Source organism: Primulina huaijiensis, chromosome 5 (genome assembly GCF_012295235.1).
Source record: "Primulina huaijiensis isolate GDHJ02 chromosome 5, ASM1229523v2, whole genome shotgun sequence".
In the NCBI taxonomy this organism is placed as follows: Eukaryota; Viridiplantae; Streptophyta; class Magnoliopsida; order Lamiales; family Gesneriaceae; genus Primulina; species Primulina huaijiensis.
In genome coordinates, this window is record NC_133310.1 from 10,418,083 (window position 1) to 10,442,997 (window position 24,915).

Sequence of the window (24,915 nt, forward strand, 5' to 3'; positions counted from 1 at the left end):
GTTTCAAACCGACCAATCAATATTGAATTGTAGTGGACGATCGCCATGAGTTCCCCCAATAATATGAGCCGAAGTCATGGGAGTTCTACTCAATTCACATCATATGTCCGGTGGAAGTCACAGCTTTCAGGCGTCCATGCCTCCCTAATAATATGATCCAGACACTGTCTGCGGGTAGCGATCAACATGCAACCACGGTTGATGGAAAACAAGAATAAATTAAACTCTTTTAATTTTTACTTTTGTGGCTTGATATAAATTTTGAATCTTATTCAAAATGAGGGATTTTAATTTTAAAATCTTCTGATCATTTTAATTTAAAATCATGTGCCATGTTTGTATGCTTGTCGGATTCGTGCAACTATATTATTTAATAATATACATACATGCATACTACTATATATCGCATATATATCATAATATGACATTCAACAATAAATAAAGATGATCGATCGCCAACACTATTAGATCCATGTGAGCCAGACATGGATCTAGACCCAAAACCTACGTGAATGCAAGGATACAAATGCAACTATTACAAGTGCTTCCAATATTTTACATGTCTTCATCTTGTGCATTGGGACCACCATCTTCCAGTCTTAATCTCTCACTATTTCTAATCATTACATTTAAATAGCCATGGCACATAAGTGATACATCTCATGGGGTGAGAACGGGTCATAAACCAGGCCTACTTTAAAAATATCAAATATTAACAAAATGAATAAAACAAAAGATTATTTTAACATATACCTAACACATTGGTCAAGGCTCTCGATCATCTTTCATGCATTTAATATCAAATAATAACATCAATTTAATTAATTGATCAATCATGTATCTAATAATTTTATTACTAAGCACCACAATTATTAAAGAATTTAATAAATTAAATAAACATATTTATTTAATTTTCAATTAATTCAATAATAATTGAATTCTTGTAAAACTCACTTTTGCCATAAATAATTAAAATCATATTCTAATCATTTATTTTATAAGAAAATTATTAATTTTGCAAAAAATAATTTTTCAAAAGATGAATTGCATTTATTTTCATAAAATATCAATCTTGTCCAAAGTTTTGAAAAATCAGAAAATCGCACCCTAGACCCAAACAATTCAAGCCCAATAATCAGTACAGTGCCTAAGACGTTCTCCGGCAGTCACAGGCACGCTGTGCGCAGGCCGTGATAAACATAAAAAATTGTACATTAATTAAATGTTTCATAATATAAATTTATAGTTTTTGTTTTATTAAATGTTTAAATATTATATGTTTTATAGTAAATTGTATAAAATATAAATTGTTGTGTAATTATAAGTTTTACTATTTTTACAGGTTCGATAAAATAAGAATAACATTGGCGTTGCAAATGGGATTAAGATGATTCTTGTACCTGTAGAAAGTTGATTTTAATATCTACAATATTGGTGGCAAGCATGAGATAAAAATCCTCTCACAATTGGGATCAAATTAAGCAACAAATAAAGTTACCAAAGAAGTGACAGTTTTACCATGCTCTGTCATTTTGACCATTTCTGTCAAATTACTTGTCAAATAGTAAAAAAAAAACCACAATTCAAACAACTCAATTATCTACATGCTTTGTTTTTTGTGGAAAATAAAATTCGGATAGGAAGATTTTCAAAAATGATGTGTATGATGACATAATTTCTTGGAACACCAATGAAGACTTATATGTAAAAAAATAATATTTTATTTTTGGTTGTCTCCCCAAATTTTGCTATAAATAGGGGTGCATTGTAATGTATTGAGATATCTCTCATTCTATGATCAAACCTTTGCGTTCATAATATTTCTCTCTTTTTTTTCCTTTATTTCTTCATTTAAATATAATTAGCATGCATGTTAATTTCATATTCAAAGTTTTATACTTTGGATAATGAGTAGCTAACTTCACAAGGTTGAGATGAAAATGTGAAACTCTTGATATGATAATAAGGTTATTAAAATGTAATAATCTATGTTTTATATTTTTTAATCATTATTTATTGTTTATGTTATATTTATTTCTTTAAGCATTATTATACCCTACTTATAAATGAGATTTTTTATTTATTGTTGCTATATGTTACACTAAATTCTTGGAACCATTTAAATGTTAGTTTGGTTTTACCAACCACTTAAAGTGGATGTCTTGATTTATTATATATGAATATATCATAATATTAAATTCTTGGAACTATTTAAATGTTAGTTTGGTTTTACCAACCATTTAAAGTGGATGCCTTGATTTATTATATATGAATATATCATACTATTAATTTCTTGGTACAATTTAAATGTTTGTTTTGTTTTACAAACTATTTAAAGTGAGAACCTTGATTTAGTGTTTACAAATATATACATAGCACAATAAATACTTAACAACATTTATAAGTTTTGGTATATTTTCTATACTTATAAGATAACAATATATAACATAATATAAATATGATTATTTAATTCATTGGAACCATTTTTTTAAGTGAATTTAAAATATGTTCTTTAATGTTAACTTTATTAAAATACCAAGAGTAGATCCTCTAATCTGAACTACTTAAATTAAAATTTGAACAATTAAAAATTACCAATTAAATATTCAAACATTTAAAAGAAAAAAAAAACAAAACAAAACAAAAAAAACATTGTAGTGGACTTGTAATTTACCTTAGCTTCCATGTAGATACGATATTCGGATTCATCGAATTATACTACTTGTGGACAACTGCTCTTGGGAGTGCAACAATCAAAGTCGCATTAGGCCGCGTGTGCAACTTGCTGACGTTCCGCACGCTGCGCACACGCTGTGCGCGGGCCGTGCGCACGCTGCGCACACCCGTGCGCGCTGTCTGGAACAGTCCCGGGCATAAACGAATTAATTTTTTTTTATTTCTGAAAAAATAAAATTTTATGGTGCATCAATTTTCAAAAAAAATTTCTTGTGTGGTTAGAAACAAATTATTCAATATGATTTAAAATCATAAGATATAGAGAACCTAGCTCTGATACCACTGTTGGGATCTCGGTTTTCTCGTGCCCAAAACGCAGCGGAAGTTTTAAAATTTTTAGTCTTGACATTCAAGATATCTTTGAGCACTCGTATGGTTTTGATAAATAAACATTCATGGGGTGTTAAAATTTATACCTTTAGTAAATTAATTCACTCGGCTCCAACTATTCTGGTATTGGCGGATATAGCTCTTGTTCAATTCTCTACGAACTTTCTTTTAGAACTCATTTTTTTATCTTCGAATAAGGTCCATGACTAGAAGATTTGTTCATCTTATAATTTGCACTAGAAAGAGATTATACGTTGAGATCAAAAACTATATGCGGCACAAAAACCCCTAAAATTCTAGGAGTGGAGGCCGAAAATTCATGAGAGGAGATAGTGAGGAATTTTCAAAATTATGGTTGTCATGGAGGCTATGGTTTAATTCTCCTACTTAAATAAAGCCTTCATGACCTAATTACCATGATAGAATATATGGACCTCTTAATTAACATTAATGGACTTGATTACTTAATTGGGCTAGTCCAACTAGTTTAATTAATTAATCAAAGTCCATTAAGAACTTTAATTATTTAGTATGTTGGACTTGTACTCCTACAAGCCCATTAAACATACTTCCCAATATATTTAATTAAATATTTAATAAACTCAACTTTTAAGTTTTATAATTTAAATTCTCAAATATTATAAATTCAACTCCTTGAATTTATTCTCTCCAAATTTTATAAATTCATAAATTCAACTTTTGAATTTACTATCTCATAAATTCAACTCCTTGAATTTACTATATCATAATTTTATATAAATGCAACTACTTGAATTTATTATCTCAAAGGGAACAAAATGATCAAGTGCTTGTGTGACCCTCAATGGTTCAGGGATACAGCTAGTCGTGGGTTCACAACTCTTTGTGATTCAGGACATAATCCTTTATTCGAGCTTACCCTAATTTGCCACATTCTATATATCAACAATTAATCATAAGAATGTCAGAAATCATATTTCTTATTAAACCCATCGAATCATGGTAAGAACGTCTAGTAGCATCGTCCCATGATTCCCTAGGTATCTGACATGTCTGCTAACTTTTATTGCTTTAAAAGTACTAAATTTTTTTTTAAAACCCTTGATGATTCGGCCGATACATATGCATATATATAAAAAAATATTTTTGGCACTATTTTAAAATAAAACCAACCAACTAGTATTTGAAAATCCAAAAAATAGTCAAAACGCCAAATCGTCTAACACTTTACAAAACCTAAAAAGCAATAAATTTTAAAAGTATAGCCCATACTAAACCTCTCAAAAATATCTCAAAATCATAAATAAATAATCTTAAAAATTTTTAACGTGAATCATAAACATAGATCATAAGTGCGGAAAAGTAGAAGCACTGTTCCTCGGGTTATGTGCACCTTCAGTCAAGTCAGGTCAACCATCAAGACCTCCATCAAACTCACCTTCATCCATCACACCTAGTGAGTCTAAAGACTCAACACACCATAATCTTTATAACCAATAATACGTATAAAACCACAAGCAACAGTGAAAATACTTTTACGTAAAAATAACATTTTCATGACATGCATAACATAAACCTCAACACTTTTCCTTTTCCTCATTTCATTACATATATCCTTTGATCATAATCTTAAACATTTTCCTTTTTATTGAATTCAGATCGTTAATTGTTACTTTCTTCATCCTCAAAAAGTCGATGGATCCATCTATTTGTAACCACAGTACTAGGCGACGAGGACACCAGCAACACTCTCACCGGTCAATTGGGCCTTGGCCTATCCTTATCGAATGGAAATACGATCGTCGGGCTCTCTCTGGGGCCTTCTCCCATAAATGGGCTCCCTCTAGGACATTTTCCCTCACGATATTCCTATTCTTATCCTCATATCCTCAATAGTCACAATTACTTCACTCCCTTCAACGTTTTACGTTTTCATAACGTTTTACGTTTTCATCACTTTATAAAAATCATGCATAACATATCATTTTTTTTGTTTTTGAAACAAAGTATGCAACATATCTTTTAAATGTCAACCTTAAATCATCAAAATTCATAGACATTTAAAAATTATAATTTAATATGTAAAAATTCATAAAAATTTGAAATAATCACATTAGCATATAAAACAACATTCAGAACACTGCCATGACGTTTACTAATTTTTAGGTGTAGAATGACCGTTTTACCCCTAGACATAAAATATCTCAGTTTTGACCTTTTCTTGATTTCATTGACTCTAACATATCCCAAATAATAATTTAAGCCTAAATTAAAATTTCTATAATTTTATTTAGCTTAAATACTAGGCTTTTTAATTAACCCTTAATTAATCGTTTTTAGGCGTTTTAATCCCGAAAAATCCAAAGTTTAGAATAAAATTCCTAAATTCAAAACTTAGATTTTTAATAATTATTTGTCCCTCGTGAACCATGACTCAACCCCCGTGAGCTATGTTTCAATTAATTTAACAAGAATAAAACCCGAGACCTACGGTTTGAGTCACCTTCCAGCCATCATGATTTTTCCCTCGAGCCATGCTCGGACCACACTAAGCCAGCCCCTTCCTAGACCTTCTAAGGACCCTCCTAGACTGACATGACCCCATGCACCTGACCCTATCCCCAACCGTGAGCCACAACCCCAGCTGCACTCTCGGTCGAGACTCCCATGCAACAAGGACTCTACGTTTTCGGTTCCTAGGTTCCAGCCGACACCCCAGCCCCTGAGCAACATGTTGTGCGCCCACCTAGGACCCTTAACCCTTAACCTAGCCCAGCCCGAGCCCCCTGGCCAAGCCCTGCCACCTTGCGCGCTGCTACACCAAAGTTGCGCATCACGCCTCTCCTCGGGTGAGAGTCCTAGCTCGAGCCCTGTACTCGAGTCTTAGCAAGGCTAGGACTCTCTCCTAGACTCGAAAATGACCTTGGCTAGCCCTGATCCCAGCCGTGCCAAGCTACACCCCAAAACCGAGCCCCTACGATCCCTTGACAGAAGTTTCTGAACCAGCAAGCTTACTTCGGCTTTACAGCGTGTGTGGTGTGTTCCTAGAACCCTTAAAATTGTGTAAAACATTCCTTGATCATAACCTAACATCATGGCAGCCCCTTGGCACGTATAGAACATGATTTGGAACATAAAACCATTAGTTTATCTCATGTATATGCAAAAATCCGAAAATAATAATAAGAACATCATTCTTTTCATACAAACATAATTAAAAAGGATAATATGATGTGATAGACGAGAAAAAGATATGTATGGCGTGTCTTTGCGTTTTAAATGCACGATTATCCGTTGACGACGAAGAACGGCGACGAGGAGGGATTAGGCTTGTGATCCCTTGAAAGGTTCGAATTTCCTCCCAAGCTTTGTTGGTGTGTGTTGTGTAAAGTGTGCAGAGATTTGTGTGTGCCGTGAATCGGAATTTGGGCGTGACTTGTGTAGGGTGTGGGGTGATTTTTAACACATTATATAGTAATTAAATCCTTAATTAAACTTAGGCCTATTAAGCCTACACATTAAGCTCATTAGTGCTTAATTAGAGTTTAATTAAAATATTAAAATAGTTTTGTTAAAATAAGTTTGTGAATTTATTAGCTGGGTTGCCAAAAAGTTCGTATTCCGTTGAAAAACCAACACCGATAAAATTTACGTCTCGGCGTATAAATTCACCTCAAAACCCCTTATTTTCAAAAATAAGAAAAAGTATTACTCAAATTTTAAATAACTAAAAAATTATTTAATAAAAATATTTTCTATTTTTCAGCCCTCGGTCTCCGTTCTTCGATCGCAACTCGAATTACCTTATAAAAATACATTTTAATGCAACCATGCAGAAAAGTATATTTTAAACATGTCAATATGCACAATATAATTAATTCATGAAATTAAAACATTTAATTAAAATACAAACGAATTTAATAACTTGCGTGCATGTGGTTCGCGTGGACCTTCAATTTTTTCGGGGCATTACAGTATCACTGATAGTGCCTGCAAGAACCAGTCGATTATAATTAATGTACAGTACGGTCCTTGCATCTCATATATCCCGATCGAATCTGCAACCATTGGTTCATCGAGGGTTGCATAATAATTCGATAAGTATGTGACACATATTTGAGAATAAATAGTGGCATCACATGTACAATTGGAGAATTCTTTCTCAAACGTACATCTCATACGCTGGCCAGAGATTTCATGCACTATTATTTCATCAGATCACATAGGATATCCACATCCGTAGGTGAGCGGTAAATTCCCAACTACAATGCACTGGCTCCTACATGTGTCGCAACTGTACCCAATCTCGCCACCTGATTGTTAGAGTAGGTGCCCGGAAAACCAATTTATGGCTCTGGTTTTATTGATTCTAATGTAAAACAATCTTTATTTTAATAATATTTTACGATTTTATTCGATTATGACATTATACTTTATCTGTATACCCATGCAAGCTGCATAGATAAAGTCCTTGAATATACAATAGGTACCATGTAAGGCCCTGTAATTAATTATCCGATAATTTTGACAGTATTAGAATAATTATTAAGTTGTAAATTAAAATAATTAATTAAGTCAAATAAATTCAAGAAGTGTGTTAAAAATATGTATTTTATAATATCGGAGAATTTAACGATATAAAATAAATATAGAGTTTAAATAACACACGAGAGCAAAATAAATACAGACCGGGATAGATGGGCTTGAGTTACTATTTTAGTAATAAAATACACAATATATAAAAATACATATACATACACTCAACTTACCAAATAAGGGAAGGAAATAAAAGAAGAAAGAAGCTTTCCCAACTCCATTCCCGTCACTTGTGTAGCGGCTGCGGGAAAATCGCGATATCTCCTTCGTCCGGCGTCCAAATCTCAATCGGTCTGAAGGAGTGTCTTCCTAACATCCTAAGCGTTGATTTAAGTCAAAAATCGCGAAGTTTGAGCAAGGATTCGGGTAGATCAAAGCTGCTGTTCTGGTGCTCTGTTCTGCACAAATTCTTCCCGTTTTTTGGTGAGAGTTTTTGGGTTGCTGCGATTTTTGTAGTTTGAATTTATAGAAATGACCTAAAAAAACTTGTATCTCTATTTGTTAGGTTTCTTTAGCCGCTAGAATCATCAAATTTGGATAAGAAACGGAATTGATATGATTTTTCTACCAAAATGTTTCAAATCGAATTCTGAAAATGTTCTGTGCAGGACACCTACTGTAATTCGAGTTTTTGTCAATTATGCACTCGGATTCTGGACTTGTGATTCAAAACAAAGTTTTATAGCTATGTGTTATCTTTGTAATGATATAAAATTCGTTAAATTACATTAAGAATTAAGATAGTTATACTCATTTTGCCAAAACTGCTCAGTACGAGATTTTGTCCAAAAATCTGTTGAGTAACAGTGTGTTCTTGAAAATTCTGAGAATAATCTATTGAGATTCCGAAGATGGTTTCAACTATAGAAACTTAGATAATTGAGTTATCTTTAATTTCCAATTGGCGGATATTGATTTGAGTTAATATTGAGTGAGATACGAATTTTTTGTTCTTTTGTGCCAAATCGGACATTGGTGTGGAATGTAATTTTCATGATTGGCTTATTGTTGTTTTTTTTAGGCCGAGGGTCTTGAAGTGAAGTTTATATTGTATTGTCAAGTTGGTATAGGTATGTTACAGCTCGATAACATACGACGGTAAAACATAAATTATGTTTAATTGTCATTCTGTGTTACATTGATCGGGTGTATGACTTGTTGGCTGTTGTAAATTGTTAAATGCCTTCGTTGTGATCTATGATTATTATTATGACATATTATTGGCATTTAGCATAGAGCATACTGGTATGACATTCATGTTGAGCCCGATCGTTCTTGTTAGCCCATTGTTGATATCCGTTGTTATCTGGCACTATTGTTTATCTCGAGATCATTGTGTGGCTGATAGGCCTATACATATGAAACCGTAGATGTGATTGAACAATCCCGTGGTTAGTGCAGCCTTTTGAGGTGAGCGCTGGGATTGTGTCATCTAGTTTGTTCTGTTGTGCCATCCTGTTATAGCGTATCAGCTGTATGGAGGCCGAGTCAGGGGTGTTATTCAGCACAGCTTGGCATAGCTCGCATACTTGGCAGGGCGGTTTAGCTGCATGACGATGTAGCTCCACTGTGTTGTTGCTCGAGCATTATTCCAGTTGTTATCGTACCGTTTGTTGGCTCCTGTGATCCAGATTATTCGTTGAGCCTTTCATGCATTGCATATTACATTTCATTATATGATTATGCATGATTTATGTTATTGTTGTTATTGTTGAACTGTTTCATACCAGAATCCTAACCTCAGTTGTTTACTGGGGGGCTGATGTAGTTGCATTTGGGCACCATGGTAGATCTCCCGAGTCGTTTTCAGCATCAGGCCGAGGTTCCGCCAGTGGAGCTCGGGATTGAGATTGGATTGCTTGGTTCTGTTCAGTGGAGTCTCCCTGTTAGTCTTTATGTATGTCTTGAGTTTATTTCAGTCTTGTAATGTACTTTATTTGCCGGGGAGATGCCCCGTGTATCTGTAGTAGTATTTGGTTGTTTTGTGATGTTCTGAGTCGATTATGTGGTTTGTATGATCTGGCGAGTATTTGGTAAGTTTTAAATTCTGTTTAGTCCTGACCAGTGCGGCTGTAGGTTGTTGACTTTGATTTTGTTTTAATGACTCTAGTTGGAGTATATTTGGATATAAAATGCTGCTTGAGTTTTCGGGATGTCCTACTTACGGGAATGTCATGTCGAAATTTTTCTAGGCCCTGAGGTCCGTTTTAAAGTATTTTAAACCTTTTTCCGCTGCAGTTTTAAATCAAACCATTATTGTTTGATCATTATTAGTCGTTAGAGTAAATGGGCCTCACATCTTGGTATCAGAGCGTAAAGTGGGATACGCTCGAACTAGAGTCTTGGCACTAAAATGGTTGTTGCGCCTGTGTATGCTACTTGACAGCATGTTTATGTAAATATATGATTTGTTTGCTTCCATTCTAATTGTTTTGATGTTTTATCGTATAGAATGGAGGGAGGTGGAGAAATTCCTGCTGATGAGATTCCTTTAGCTCGAGGTCGAGGTCGAGGTCGTGGACGTGGTAGACCTCGTTTCCGTGTTGTTGATGATACTTTTGTGGAGCAAGCTGCTGATCAGTTAGAGTAGCTTAGGATGGATGAGTTAGTTGCGCGTTTACATTCTATGCATCCTCCTCGATTCAGTGGTTCGGAGGGAGCTGAGAAAGCAGAATTGTGGATTTCTGAGATTGAGGAATTGTTTGATTTGATTGAGTATCCTCCAGGGTGTCGATTGAGATTAGCTGTGCATCAGTTGAAAGATCGTGCCAAAATGTGGTGGTATACTACATTGATGACTTTAGATGCTCAGAGGATTGTTCCATCGTGGGATATATTCAAGCTGAAGTTTAAGGAGAGTTATTGTCCTCCATCATTCTACAGTTCTAAGGCTTCTGAGTTTCATAACCTGAAACAAGGCGATATGTCAGTTGCGGAATATGCAGATTCTTTTTATGCTATGCTGAGATATACTCCTCATGTTGTTGCGAGTCAGGTTGCTATCGTCGAAAGTTTCATTGAAGGATTGAACGATCATCTGCACCCTTTTGTTTCTACCGGTAAGCCACTGAATTATCTTGAAGCAATGGAAATAGCAAAAAGGGCTGAAGATAGTCTTAAGAGGAGTGGCAATCGAGTTCCTACCCAACATCATCAGTCGGGGAGGCAACAATTCAGTTCATCTGGTTCTGCATCTCTTCGTCCACGTGGGAAGCAATTTAAGAAGCCTGGTTCTAGTTCTTCGAGTTCAGGGAGTTCAGGGAACCGTGGGGGATATCGTTATAGTGGAACTTATTGTGATCACTGTGGGGGCAAGCATTTCAGTAATCAGTGTGTTGGAGTTCAAAGGGTTTGTAATAATTGTGGTCGGCCGGGTCATTTTGCTAGAGTCTGTCCTAGTAAGACGGGGAAATCAGCCCAGACAGGTAGTGGAGCTCAAAGTAATAGAATTCCAGCAGCGTCCTAGTCTTTCCATCAGCCTATTCGCCCTTCGCATCAGAGCAGAGGGCAAGGTGGTCAACAGAATCAGTCATCTGTTTATGTATTTGCCTTGACTAAGGATGAGGCTCAGGCAGCTCCAGGTACTGTCATTACTGGTAACTGTAATCTATGTGGTTTTATAGCGCGAGTGTTATTTGATACTGGAGCATCTCATTCCTTTGTTTCTCATGCATTCGTTGTTTCGCGTAATCTTCACACCACTAGTATGAATTCCAATCTATCTGTTGCTACTCCAATGGGCAAAATGATTATCACTGATAATGTGGTGTTCAATGCGGTTTTTATTCACGATGAAAATGTTCTGTATCTAAATCACCTAGTCCTACCTATGCATGACTTTGATTGTATCGTTGGTATGGATGTTTTGACTGCAAATCATGCCACTGTTGACTGTTATCGAGGAATATTTTGTTTCAGGCCTAGCTTTGCTCCTAAATGGAATTTCTATGGCCGTGGTTCTCAAGCCAAGATTCCTCTAGTTTCTGCCATTGAGATGAATCGATTGTTAGATTCTGGTCATGAAGGTTTTCTGGTTTATGTTGTTGATCTATCGCAAGATGAGCGATGGATTTCTGATATTCCTGTAGTCTGTGAGTTTCCTGATTTGTTTCCAAAAGAGACTCCTGGCTTTCCACCACAACAAGAAGTTGAGTTCAGTATCGAATTAATGCCAGGAACTGAACCCATATCTCGAGCACCATATCGTTTAGCCCCTGTTGAGCTGAAAGAACTGAAAAAACAATTACAGGATTTGTTGAGTAAATGTTATATTCGTCCGAGTTCTTCACCGTGGGGTGCACCGATTCTATTTGTCAAGAAGAAAGATGGAACGATGCGGATGTGTATTGATTATCGACAACTGAATAGGTCTACTGTCAAGAATAAATATCCACTCCCTAGGATTGATGACTTATTTGATCAGTTGCAAGGTTCTTCGGTGTATTCTAATATTGATCTTCGTTCTGGGTACCATCAAGTGAGAGTTAGACAAGAAGATGTGCCGAAAACAGCTTTTCGCAAGAGATACGAACACTTTGAATTTTTTGTTATGCCTTTTGGTTTGACCAATGCTCCTGCTGTGTTTATGGACTTGATGAATAGAGTATTTCGTAAATATCTCGATCGTTTTGTGATTGTATTCATCGATGATATTCTTGTTTATTCCAAGTTTGAGGAAGAGCATGCCAAACACTTGAGGATAGTTCTTCGAATTCTTCAAAAGAAACAGTTGTACGCAAAGCTATCCAAGTGTGAGTTTTGGTTAGATAGAGTTATGTTTCTGGGCCATGTCATATCTCAACATGGTATTTCTGTTGATCCAAGTAAAGTGGAAGCAGTTCTGAACTGGGCACGACCGATCAATGTGCCAGAGATTCGTAGTTTCATGGGTTTAGCTGGTTATTACCGGAGATTTATTGAAAATTTCTCAAAGATTGCTAGACCTATTACTCAACTGTCTCAGAAAAATCAGAGATTCATTTGGTCTGATGAATGTGTCATGTTTTGTCGAGTTGAAGAAGAGATTGACTTCTGCACCAGTTCTTACCATTCCAAGAGGTTCTGGAGGATTCGTTGTTTGTACCGACACATCAAATAGAGGATTATGTTGTGTTCTGATGCAGCATGGCAGAGTTGTGGCCTATGGTTCTCGTTAGTTGAAACCGCATGAGTCTAAGTATCCTGTTCATGACTTGGAATTGGCTGCTATCGTTTTCGCTCTCAAGATTTGGAGACATTATTTGTTTGGGGAGCAATTTTGTAATCTATTCTGATCACAAAAGCTTGAAGTATCTGTTCTCTCAGTCAGATCTGAATATGAGACAGAGACATTGGATGGATCTTTTGAAAGATTATGATTGTAAGATCCAGTATTATCCGGGAAAAGTGAATGTCATTGCCGATGCTTTGAGTCATAAGGTTGTTGATGTTAATTTATCCTCGATTCATGTTTCTAAATTACGAGATGATATTTGCATTTTTGGGTTGGATTTTCAAATCCAAGGTAATGCTGTTTGTGTATCTCAGATTTCTGTTGAGCCAGAGTTGATTCAGATTGTAAAGTCAGCTCAGAAAACTGATGATCGAGTTCTGAAATCTTATGAGTTAGTATCTCAAGGACATCAATCTGGTTTATCAATTCACTCAGATGATTCTCTTCGGTTGAATGGTAGATTGGTTGTTCCCGATATTCCTGAATTGCGTACAGCCATCCTTAAAGAAGCTCATTGTACTCGATATAGTATCCACCCACGAGGCAGAAAAATGTATCATATTTTACGTCCTCAATTTTGGTGGAAGAATATGAAAAAGGATGTGGCTGAGTTTGTGTCTCGTTGTATGATCTGTCAGCAAGTCAAAGCGGAACGAATGAGACCGGGAGGATTAATGTATAGCCTTGAGGTTCCTCAGTGGAACTGGAGCACGTGGCTATGGATTTTGTCACGCATTTGCCACGTACATCTCGTCATTTCGATGCCATTTGGGTGATTGTCAATAGGTTATCTAAATCAGCACACTTTATTCCGTATGAGAGAACGTATTAATACAAGAAGATGGCTCATCTGTATATTGAAAATGTTGTGAGACTTCATGGAGTTCCAGTTGCAATAGTCTCTGATCGTGACCCTAGATTCACATAAAAGTTTTGGACTAGTTTCCAAAAAGAAATGGGTAGACGACTTGCGATGAGTACTGCGTACCATCCTCAGACAGATGGTCAGACAGAGCGTACGGTTCAGACACTCGAGGATCTACTTCGAGCTGTAGTCATGGATTGTAAAGACAGTGGGCAAGAAGCGTTACCACTAGTAGAATGGTCATATAATAACAGTTTCCAGGTGACTATTGGTATGGCTCTTTTTGAAGCTTTGTACGGCAGACGATGTCGATCGCCTCTTTGTTGGGATGAATTTGGTGAGAAGCAGTTGACTGGACCTGAGCTTGTTCAGGAAATGCATGATAAAGTCCAGTTGATTCGTCAGAGAATGAAAGCTGCCCAAGATCGTCAAACTAGTTATGCTAACAGACGTCGTCGACCTCTAGAATTTCAAGTTGGAGATTTTGTGTTTCTGAGAATCTCTCCTTTTAGAGGTGTTGTCCGTTTTGGCATGAGAGGTAAGTTGTCACCTCGTTTCGTTGGCCCCTATGAGATTGTTGAACGTATTGGGACTTGCGCTTATCGTTTGAATTTGCCCCAGTCCTTGTCTGGCATCCACGATGTTTTCCATGTTTCTATATTGCGTAAGTATGAGCCCGATCCATCTCATGTGATTCAGCCTGATGAGATTGAACTTGATCCATCTCTATCGTATACTGAGTATCCTGTTTGTATCTTGGATCATAAATTTAAAGTTTTACGCAATAAAGTTATACCACTTGTACGTGTTCAGTGGTCGAGGTATGGTATAGAAGAATCAACGTGGGAAACAGAAGAGAAGATGAGAGCATCTTATCCATATCTATTTGATTCTTAGTAATGTATTGTTGGTTTCGTATCTGTGTAAGATGTATGTGTATGAACCGAAATTTCGAGGACGAAATTTGTTTTAAGGGGTGGAGAAGTGTAAGGCCCTGTAATTAATTATCCGGTAATTTTGGCATAATTAGAATAATTATTGAGTTGTAAATTAAAATAATTAATTATGTCAAATAAATTCAAGAAGTGAGTTAAAAATATGTATTTTAGAATATCAGAGAATTTAACGATATAAAATACATATAGAGTTTAAATAACACACGAGAGCAAAATAAATACAGACCGGGATAGATGGGCTTGAGTTACTATTTTAGTAATAAAATACACAATATATAAAAATACATATACATACACTCAACTTACCAAATAAGGGAAGGAAAGAAAAGAAGAAAGAAGCTTTCCCAACTCCATTCTCATCACTTGTGTAGCGGCTGCGGGAAAATCGCGATATCTCCTCTGTCCGGCGTCCAAATCTCAATCGGTCTAAAGGGGTGTCTTCCTAACATCCTAAGCTTCGATTTAAGTCAAAAATCGCAAAGTTTGAGCAAGGATTCGGGTAGATCGAAGATGCTGTTCCGGTGCTCTGTTCTGCGCAAATTCTTCCCCTTTTTGGGTGAGCGTTTTTGAGTTGCTGCGATTTTTGTAGCTTGAATTTGTAGAAATGACCTAAAAACAACTTGTAGCTCTGTTTGTTAGCTTTCTTTAGCCACTAGAATCATCAAATTTGGATAAGAAACGGAATTGATATGATTTTTCTACCAAAATGTGTCAAATCAAATTCTGAAACTGTGATGTGCAGGACACCTACTGTAATTCGAGTTTTTGTAAATTATGCGCTCGGATTCTGGACTTGTGATTCAAAAAAAAGTTGTATAGCTATGTGTTGTCTTTGTAATGATATAAGATTCGTTAAATTCCATTAAGAATTGAGATAGTTACGCTCATTTTGCCGAAACTGCTTAGTACAAGATTTTGTCCGAAAATCTGTTGAGTAGCAGTGTGTTCTTGAACATTCTGAGAATAATATATTGAGATTCTGAAGATTGTTTCAACTAGAGAAACTTAGATAATTGAGTTATCTTTAATTTCCAATTGGCGGATATTGATTTGAATAAATATTGAGTGAGATACAAATTTTATGCTCTTTTGTGCCAAATCGGAAATTGGTGTGGAATGTAGTTTTCATGATTGGCTTATTGTTGTTTTGTTTAGGCCGAGGGTCTTGAAGTGAAGTTGATACTGTATTGTCAAGTTGGTATAGGTATGTTACAGCTCGGTAACATACGACGATAAAACATAAATTATGTTTAATTGTCATTCTGTGTTACATTGATCGGGTGTATGACTTGTTGGCTGTTGTAAATTGTTAAATGCCTTTGTTGTGATCTATGATTATTATTATGACATATTATCGGCATTTAGCATAGGGTATACTGGTATGATATTTATGTTGAGCCCTATCGTTCTTGTTAGCCCATTGTTGATATCCGTTGTTATCTAGCACTATTGTTTATCTCGAGATCATTGTGTGGCTGATAGGCCTATACTCATGAAACCGTAGATGTGATTGAACAATCCCGTGGTTAGTGCAGCCTTTTGAGGTGAGCGCTGGGATTGTGTCATCGAGTTCGTTCTGTTGTGCCATCCTGTTATAGCGTATCAGCTGTATGGAGGCCGAGTCAAGGGTGTTATTCAGCACAGCTTGGCATACCTCGCATACTTGGCAGGGCGGTTTAGCTGCATGACGATGTAGCTCCCCTGTGTTGTTGCTCGAGCATTATTCCAGTTGTTATCGTACCGCTTGTTAGCTCCTGTGATCCAGATTATTCGTTGAGCCTTTCATGGATTGCATATTACATTTCATTATATTACATTTCATTATATGATTATGCATGATTTATGTTATTGTTGAACTGTTTCATATCAAAATCCTAACCTCAGTTGTTTACCAGGGGGGCTGCTGTGGTTGCATTTGGGCACCATGGTAGATCTCCCGAGTCGTTTTGCAGCATCTGGCCGAGGTTCCGCCTGTGGAGCTCGGGATTGAGGTTGGATTGCTTGGTTCTGTTCAGTGGAGTCTCCCAGTTAGTCTATATGTATGTCTTGAGTTTATTTCAGTCTTGTAATGTACTTTATTTGCCGGGGTGATGCCCCGTGTATCTATAGTAGTATTTGGTTGTTTTGTGATGTTCTGAGTCGATTATGTGGTTTGTATGATCTGGCGAGTATTTGGTAAGTTTTAAATTCTGTTTAATCCTGGCCAATGCGGCTATAGGTTGTTGACTTTGATTTTGTTTTAATGACTCTAGTTGGAGTATATTTTGATATAAAATGCTGCTTGAGTTTTCGGGATGTCCTACTTACGGGAAGTTCATGTCGAAATTTTTCTAGGCCCTGAGGTCCATTTTAAAGTATTTTAAACCTTTTTCCGCTGCAGGTTTAAATCAAACCATTATTGTTTGATCATTATTAGTCGTTAGAGTAAATGGGCCTGACATACCATGAGGTCTGCGTCACAACGTAAGATCATGAAACTCATTAGGAAGTGTACCGTATATTCTAAACAGGTTTCTAGCCGAATCAGCCGCCTAAAATAATGATAAAGGTCGCTCGAGTTTGAGACTAGCATCTGTGGTGTAAACGTCATGTTTCATTAGCAAAGGCATGGAGATGTCCATTCACACACATTGGTGATCATATGATGATGCACTAAACAACCCTCCCTCGGACTGTCCAAGTGGTTCCCACTTATCGAGTGAAATAGTCCGCAATTATGGTTGTACACCATTAGTCCTTTGACCTAAGACAATGTAGAGCCTATATGTAATGCTCGAGATTTTATTACTGGCATCAGACACTGAATTAAGTGACAGACTTGCGATTAACGAAGGTTTCAGGAAATAAAGGACATTGGACTGAAATTGAGAGGAAATGCATGGTCAAGAGTGTACAGGCAGAGATATGTGCGCACATGCACCGAGAAGTGTCGCGCATATGCGCAGAAGCCTGATGTGCGGGACAGAACTTCTCGCGCATATGCGCGAGATGTGGTGCGCATATGCGCGAGGAGGGCAATAGCCAAGATGCCATTTCCAGAGGATATCGCGCACATGCGCGGAAGACGTACGCGCATATGCGCGAGCAGCAGAGTTGCTGAGCACAAAGACCAGTAGGTCTCGCGCATATGCACCGATAGAAGTCGCGCATATGCGCGAGACATGCAGATTGATGATAAGCCACGTTTCCTTAGCATGCAACTTGATATNTTCAGAGAAATTGCAAGTTTTCTTTGTACTTTAGATTTGTGCTTTTGGGGAAATTCTATTATCCGATTTTGACTGAAGACATAGTTTCAGACTCCTCTCGTCAAAAGCTACACAAGGACGTAAGTTTTATTGATTTCTGATATGATTTGAAATTGTGATATTGGAAGAATTATGATTTGGATGATATTACGTGTTCTTGAGATACGAGACATCGTAGAATTGAAACCCAATTGAAGAACAGATTGTTTATGTAATTGTTATGATTTTTCAGATTTAATTTGATTGTGAATATACAGATTTTTTATCAGATTATGTTATCGATTGAATATGAGATATTGAAATTGGTATATACTTATTTTGTATTGCCGGTAGTTCGAGATTGTGTCGTTATGCCGTCGAAACAGAATTAGACTGAGTTCTGATTATGTTCATTATTGATTTGAGTGGTATATTGATATTGTACTCCTCGATATTGTCATTGTCAGATTGAGTATTGAAAGGCTTCGAATTCCAGACTTCGACTTCGTCAAAACTGCGACAAGAAAGGTATAAATCAATGTTAGACGGGATTGATAACTCGAGTCAGATATGACCTGAGTTTCCCTAAAATCACATACTTATTTGCTGTTATTTAAATTCATTGCATTTATATGCTTGTTCTATTGATTTATAGAAAGCATGACTTAGATGATTGAGTTTGAGACAGAGAGTCTTTGGCAGAGGTGCCAGGTCACTGGACATTAGTTTATCTCGATGTGCTTAGAAGCAGATCGGCTTCTATTGCAGATATTCGATATAGAGTACCAAAGTCTGAGAATAAGAACGTACCACCATCTAGCTGTGGAGAGAAGGTGAGTTGTTGCGTTCTTATTCAGCCGGGATCCCTAGATTAGATAAGAGTCCAGTCAGATTGAAAGTCAAAGAGTTTGATCTACAGATTGGTATTGCATTATGTTTCATAGATTACGATTCATGTTTTATAAATGTTTATGCTTTCGTATATTCCTATATGAATTGCATGTTACATTGTTTATACTGGGATATGTTTCTCACCGGAGTTATCCAGCTGTTGTGTGTTTGTATGTGTGCACGACAACAGGTGGGACAGGATCAGGGTCGAGAAGAGGATGAGAGATCAAGATTAGTGTGGAGATTCGGACCCAGAAGTAGATTTGGTTTTGACACTTGATATGTAGTTGTCGAACCTCAGTTTTCTATGACTATATGTTGTACAAGATTTGTTCTTTTACTTTTGACATTTATATCGGATTGATTATTATATGTTCTGCAATTATTTATATAAAAAAAAATTAGACCCAATTTAATTAATTGATCCATTTATTCCCAAATAATGATTAAGACGATGATTAGCGTCCCGGTCCCCACATTATATATACTAGCATGCACTTTGATCTGTTTACCGACTCCATTGAGGGTCATCAAGTGGCGAGGTTGGGTGTAGTTTCGAAATACGTATGAGCAAATGCATTGTGGTCGGGGATTCAACGTTCGCCTACGGGTGAATATATCCTATGTGATCTGATGAGTTGATAGTGCAAGGATTCTCTGGCCAGAGTAAGAAATGTGCTTTAGAGAAAGGTGTTTTCCTAGTTGCACATCCATGCAACTATTAGTACTCAAAGATAAATCGCATCGTTATCGAATTCATATGCAACTCTTGATATAACAATGATTGCAGATTCGATCGACATATATGTGTCAAAGGGATCATACTGTACGCTAACCATGACTAAAGGTTCTTGCAAGGACTATCAGTGATACCTAGGGGATTATGGGGAGATGCTACTAGACGCTCTTACCATGATCCGATGGGTACAATCAGAAATGAGTTCTTACATTCTTGATCAAGGAGTTGATGAAAAGAATGAGGTTAACTAGGATAAACCTGAATAAGAATAAATGTTATTTTGAATAACATGGAGATGTGAACCCACGGCTAGCTGTATCCCTGAACCATTGAGGGGCACACAAATATCGGATTCTGTGTTCCCGTTGAGATAGTCAAATTTCAAGGAGTTGGAATTTGGCGACTATAGTTTGATAGAGATCAAACAAGAAGCTTATAAAGGAGTTTATGAGCTGATTCTATATGATGGAAGAAATGGACGTTAGCATTATTGTAAAATAAGGAAAGAGAGTGGAACTGCCTGTTTTGTGAAGGAGTTCACTAAAACTTGCAGCTGCCCAATATGGTAAGCGAAAATTTTGATCTTCGAAATTTTCAATTTCCATTATATGAACAAGACTTGTATCCTTGATACATCGGCGCTCTTGGATCGTCGATCGAGGTTATAATGAGTTCAGAATCATTTCTTTAGTGACCGCCCGAGCGCCACTGGTTCTGGATTTTTTGTTTTGGATAGAATGTTCCGCGCTCGAGCGGTAGAAAATGACCGCCTGAGCATCGCCTTGCATAGAAAAAAATAAGTTTCGACTTCCTGGAGCCATTTTCACCATTCCTTCATTCCTTTCTCCGTAAGACTCGAGAGAAACCAAGGAAACTTCTTCCAAAAGCTCCCTTCTTCTTTTCCTTTCATTAGTTTGAAGTTAAAAGTTAGTTTTCCATCACAAGAACCTTATAAGGGTGTAAGTTTTCTTCTCCTTTAATTTTTCTACATGTATAGGGGTAACTTTCACCTTGTATAGAAATAGTAACTGAACTATTGGTTTATTGACAGCATAGGACTGTTAAACATCGTCTCAAACATGTATTCATTAGCTTGGAATGTAAGTTGGCATGTTCTTGAAGTAATACATGAGTAATATTATGATTTCAAATACTTCCCATTGATTATTGCTATATGTACATTGTTAGTATCTTATTGATGAAAATATAGCACCATATTTCATTGTTATGTATTAAATATGTAAGGAACTCATGAATATTGATGATGGGTGCTATGTTATGAACATGAAAAGAAAAGGATTGATTTTTACATGATATAGAGCTTGTTGACGTCATGGGTGGTTTTAAGTCCACCAAACCTATTGGTCAATATATGTTTATGGGGCGTGAGGTTACCAAAGGTTGCTCCCTAACGTCCAACACAGTAGTAGCTATATAATAAAGCAAGCACGGTAGTACAGGTCAACTAATGAGGCTCAAGTACAAAAATGAACATGAATATATGCTATGATATGACATTGTTTAAAGATTCATTGTTGATAACGACTTGATATGTATGTTCCGTCTACGCATATTGATACGTATAAGTGCCAAGTTATTGAGTTTTATAAACTCACGTAGCTCATGTATTATAGGATCAGGTAAATGAAAGACATAGGATGCCAGTTCGACAATGGATGCTTGTGACGTGCCCTACCTCGACAAGAATCGGGACTTCTTATAATTGTATAGCTTCCGCATATGTATTACAATGGATTTTATGTTAGGGTTTGAACAAGTTTCACAAATTTTATGACTATATGTATAAAAATGTGGCGTATGGTTGTGTATGAAAATATAGTTGATGTTGTTGTATATATGGTATTGCTTGGGTTTGTGGTATAGACAAAAAAGTAGGGACATTATGTCCAAATTTTATAAACCATCAAATTGATGCCTCTTGTTTGAATTGTTTCATAATATAGTTAAATCATTCAAATCCTATTTTGATTATGATAATTATGTTAAGTATAGAGTAAGGGTGTGACAATAAATATACCATAAGAGGGCATAATTGAGTAGAGATTTTTTTCCATAAAAAATACACAAAACTCCTTCCCAATTGAAAGACAACTCACGGCCACCAAAAATAGTTGGAAGAAAATTTTGCAAGAATGAGAAAATTATATTTGCATAAATATGGATTAAGAATCCATAATTATGATTAAGAATCAATTGAGATTCTAACTTGAAAATTTTTCTCTCCATCATCCTTGCAATTCTCGGCCAACACAAGGTTTTGGGGAAAACTAATTTCGGCCTCCCTTTCTTGCTTCCACGCCGCACCGCGGCGCCAAACCGTCTCCGGATTTTGGAAATTCGGAGTACTCAGTCTCAACGCCAAATCGTTTGGATTTTCTAGTGGAAAGCAAACGAGGAAAACAGGTTTCGATCGTGGACCAAATTAGACGATCAAATCTGAAGAGCAATTTATAAGGAATTATAAGAAGGGCTATATCCGCCTAAACACCGGAATAGTTTGGAGTCCAGCGTTGAGAACGCAAAGGTATAATTCTAAACGCCCTATGAATGTTTTTAAACACACGACGTTCAAGAACAAAATTTTAAAACTTCCGTTGCGTCTTTGGTGCGAGAATACGATGTCCCAACAGTGGTATCAGAGCCGGTTTTCCCAACAGGCGCGCAGCACGCGCGGCGCTGCACTCGCACGGTGCCGTACGGCAAGTGCGACGCGCGCGTGGCGTGTGCACAGCCACGCCCGCGCCCGCCATCGCCCGATCGGATCGAGCAGCCACCGGGCGGGTGCCCGGGAACGTCTCGGGCAACGCGCTGGGCGTGGGCTTGAATTGTTCGGGCCCAGGGATGATTTTCTAATTTTTCAAAATTTCGGGTTAAATTGATATTTTGTGAAAATACGGACGATTTTACCCTTCAATAATTTTGATAAAATCAATTTCTTACAAAATAAATAATTGAAATATGATTTTAATTATTTATGGTAAAATGTGTTTTACAAAAAATTTAATTATTTGAAATAAAATAAAAGTGTTTATTTAGTTTGATAATTATGGCGGTTAGTGATAATTTACGAGATACACGATTTATTGATAATATGTGATATTATTGGATTTATATAATATATGATATTATATGGTAAAAGGATGTTCGAGAGCCATGAGCAATGTGCTAGGTGTATGTTAGGATATTTTTTGTGTTGTAATTTTTTGATTATTTGATAATTAAAAGTGGACTTGGTTTATGGTCCGTTCCCACCTAAATTTGTATCCCAATATGCCATGGATATTTAATGTATATATTAGAATTAGTGAGAGATCAAGATTTGAAGACGGTGGGCCCGACCCTCGGAAGGAGTTTTGAAGATCGAAGACATGTAAAATATTGTAAGCTTAAGTACTATTGCATTTGTATCCCTGCATTTACCTAGGTTATGGACATGGATTCGTATATGGCTCGTACGGATCAATTAGCTCTCGGTTATCAATCATCTTTTATTATTTATGATGTATGTGATGTATTATAAATAATCAGTATGTGCGTTATTATTAATATAATAACAAGAGTTGCATGAATTCGGCAATCATACAAACAATCATGGCACGAGTTTTAAAATTAATGATGAGACAAATTTATAAAATTAAAATCTCTCATTTTGGATGAGATCCAAAATTTAAATCAAGCCCATTAAAAGGATAATTAAAGGAAAGTTTAATAATTTCTTGCCTTCCATCAACGGTGGTTGCATGATGAACGCTACCTGCGGTAAGTGTCTGGCTCATATTATTGGGGATGCCTGGACGCCGGAAAGCTGTGACTTCTACTGACATATTTGATGTGAACTACGTGGAACTCCAATGACTTCGGTTCATATTATTGGGGGATCTCATGGCGACCATCCACTAAGGTTCAACATTGATGGGTCGGGCTCGACACGTGAAGAGAAAGGGGAACATATTATTGGACCCTCCTCAAACGTGAGACAAAATTACGTAAGGGTTGCAAGGAGTTGCAATTGGACTCTACATTTTGGAAGTTATGATTGGCTGATATTATTCGGGATCATAATTTCGCAATTGGACCTTGCGTACGCACTAAGGAAATTGGATTTCCCGTTTGTCATCAGAGGGTGTTGAAAATGTTAAAATAGTGGGAGGCAATTGGTAAAAACAAAAGTCTATATTTTACGTCTTACAAAATATTTTAAAATAGTTGGTAACATTTATTCTGTTTCCATATCAGTATATTTATGATTTCATCATGTAATTCAAATCTGTTATTAAAACAAGCTAACCGAACACTAATTTTCAAGATTGGCTGGGAAAATTGTTCTAAATTCGGAGAAAAAGCATACATACTAATGTCAGTCTTGCTGAACTGATAAAGAATGCAAAATGGTGGGACCATAGTATGCAGGCTAAATTGTAATATACTAGCTTCTTTGTCAAATGAACTGTAGAGGCAGTTTGAGGAAATTTTGAACGTTGTTTACATTCAAAATACACGTGCAAGAGTTGCATAGTACATGAAACTCGCATAATGATGCACACCACTTTCAAAGAATACATGACTACATGCATGCAACATGGGGCTCTCGCCCATGAGCATGGTGTAAGTATGATTGAGTCTATTGAGAAGGTGGTGGGCCTGGAATTTGACAAAGTTCGATAAGTTAGAACATGTTTGCTTTACTGCAAGAAGTCTGGACATAAGAAATTATCTGGGTCAGAAATGTTTTGAGAATGATAAGTGAATGTCCAAATAAACACGATTTCAACAACGACAAACAAAAGAAAACAAGATAGTCTAAACCAAGCACAATTATGGCACGCTAGGCTAGGACATATTTCCCAAAGAAGGATGCACAAGCTAATGGGAGGGGGCATGTTTGACTCATCAGACAATCAAAGAAACACAAGCTCTTAGGAGATCCGAATGGATCCCAAGACCGCCTACTAGGTTGAGCCTGTTTCTTGAAAAGGGCCAAGATGAGCCCATTCCTGGATGTGATCCAAGAAATTTCAAGGAAGCATTGTCTGATGTCGATTCATCTAAATGGCTTGAAGCCATGCAGTCCGAGATGGATTCCATGTATTCGAACCAAGTATGGTCCTTAGTAGATCCACCTAAGGGAATTGTTCCCATAGAATGCAAATGGATTTACAAAAAGAAACTTGTTCAAAGCTAGATTGGTAGCAAAAAGATATACTCAAAGACAAGGTGTTGACTATGAGGAAACCTTTTCTCCAGTCGTAATGTTCAAGTCCATTAGGATATTGCTTATCATAACAGCATGATATGACTATGAAATATGGCGGATGGATGTGAAAACAGCGTTCCTTAATGGGGATATTAAGGAAGAGATTTAT

General features: G+C 36.6%; 1 protein-coding gene across 1 annotated transcript; it reads left to right on the forward strand.

Annotated features, from left to right (window-relative positions):
* The first annotated feature begins 10,237 nt into the window (after positions 1-10,237).
* LOC140977631 (uncharacterized) lies at positions 10,238-13,629 on the forward strand. The gene is made up of 4 exons (XM_073442380.1): positions 10,238-10,990; positions 11,141-11,222; positions 11,265-11,900; positions 12,992-13,629. Exons 1-4 carry the CDS (start codon positions 10,238-10,240, stop codon positions 13,627-13,629), a joined length of 2,109 nt encoding a protein of 702 aa, XP_073298481.1.
* The last annotated feature ends 11,286 nt before the right edge of the window (positions 13,630-24,915 follow it).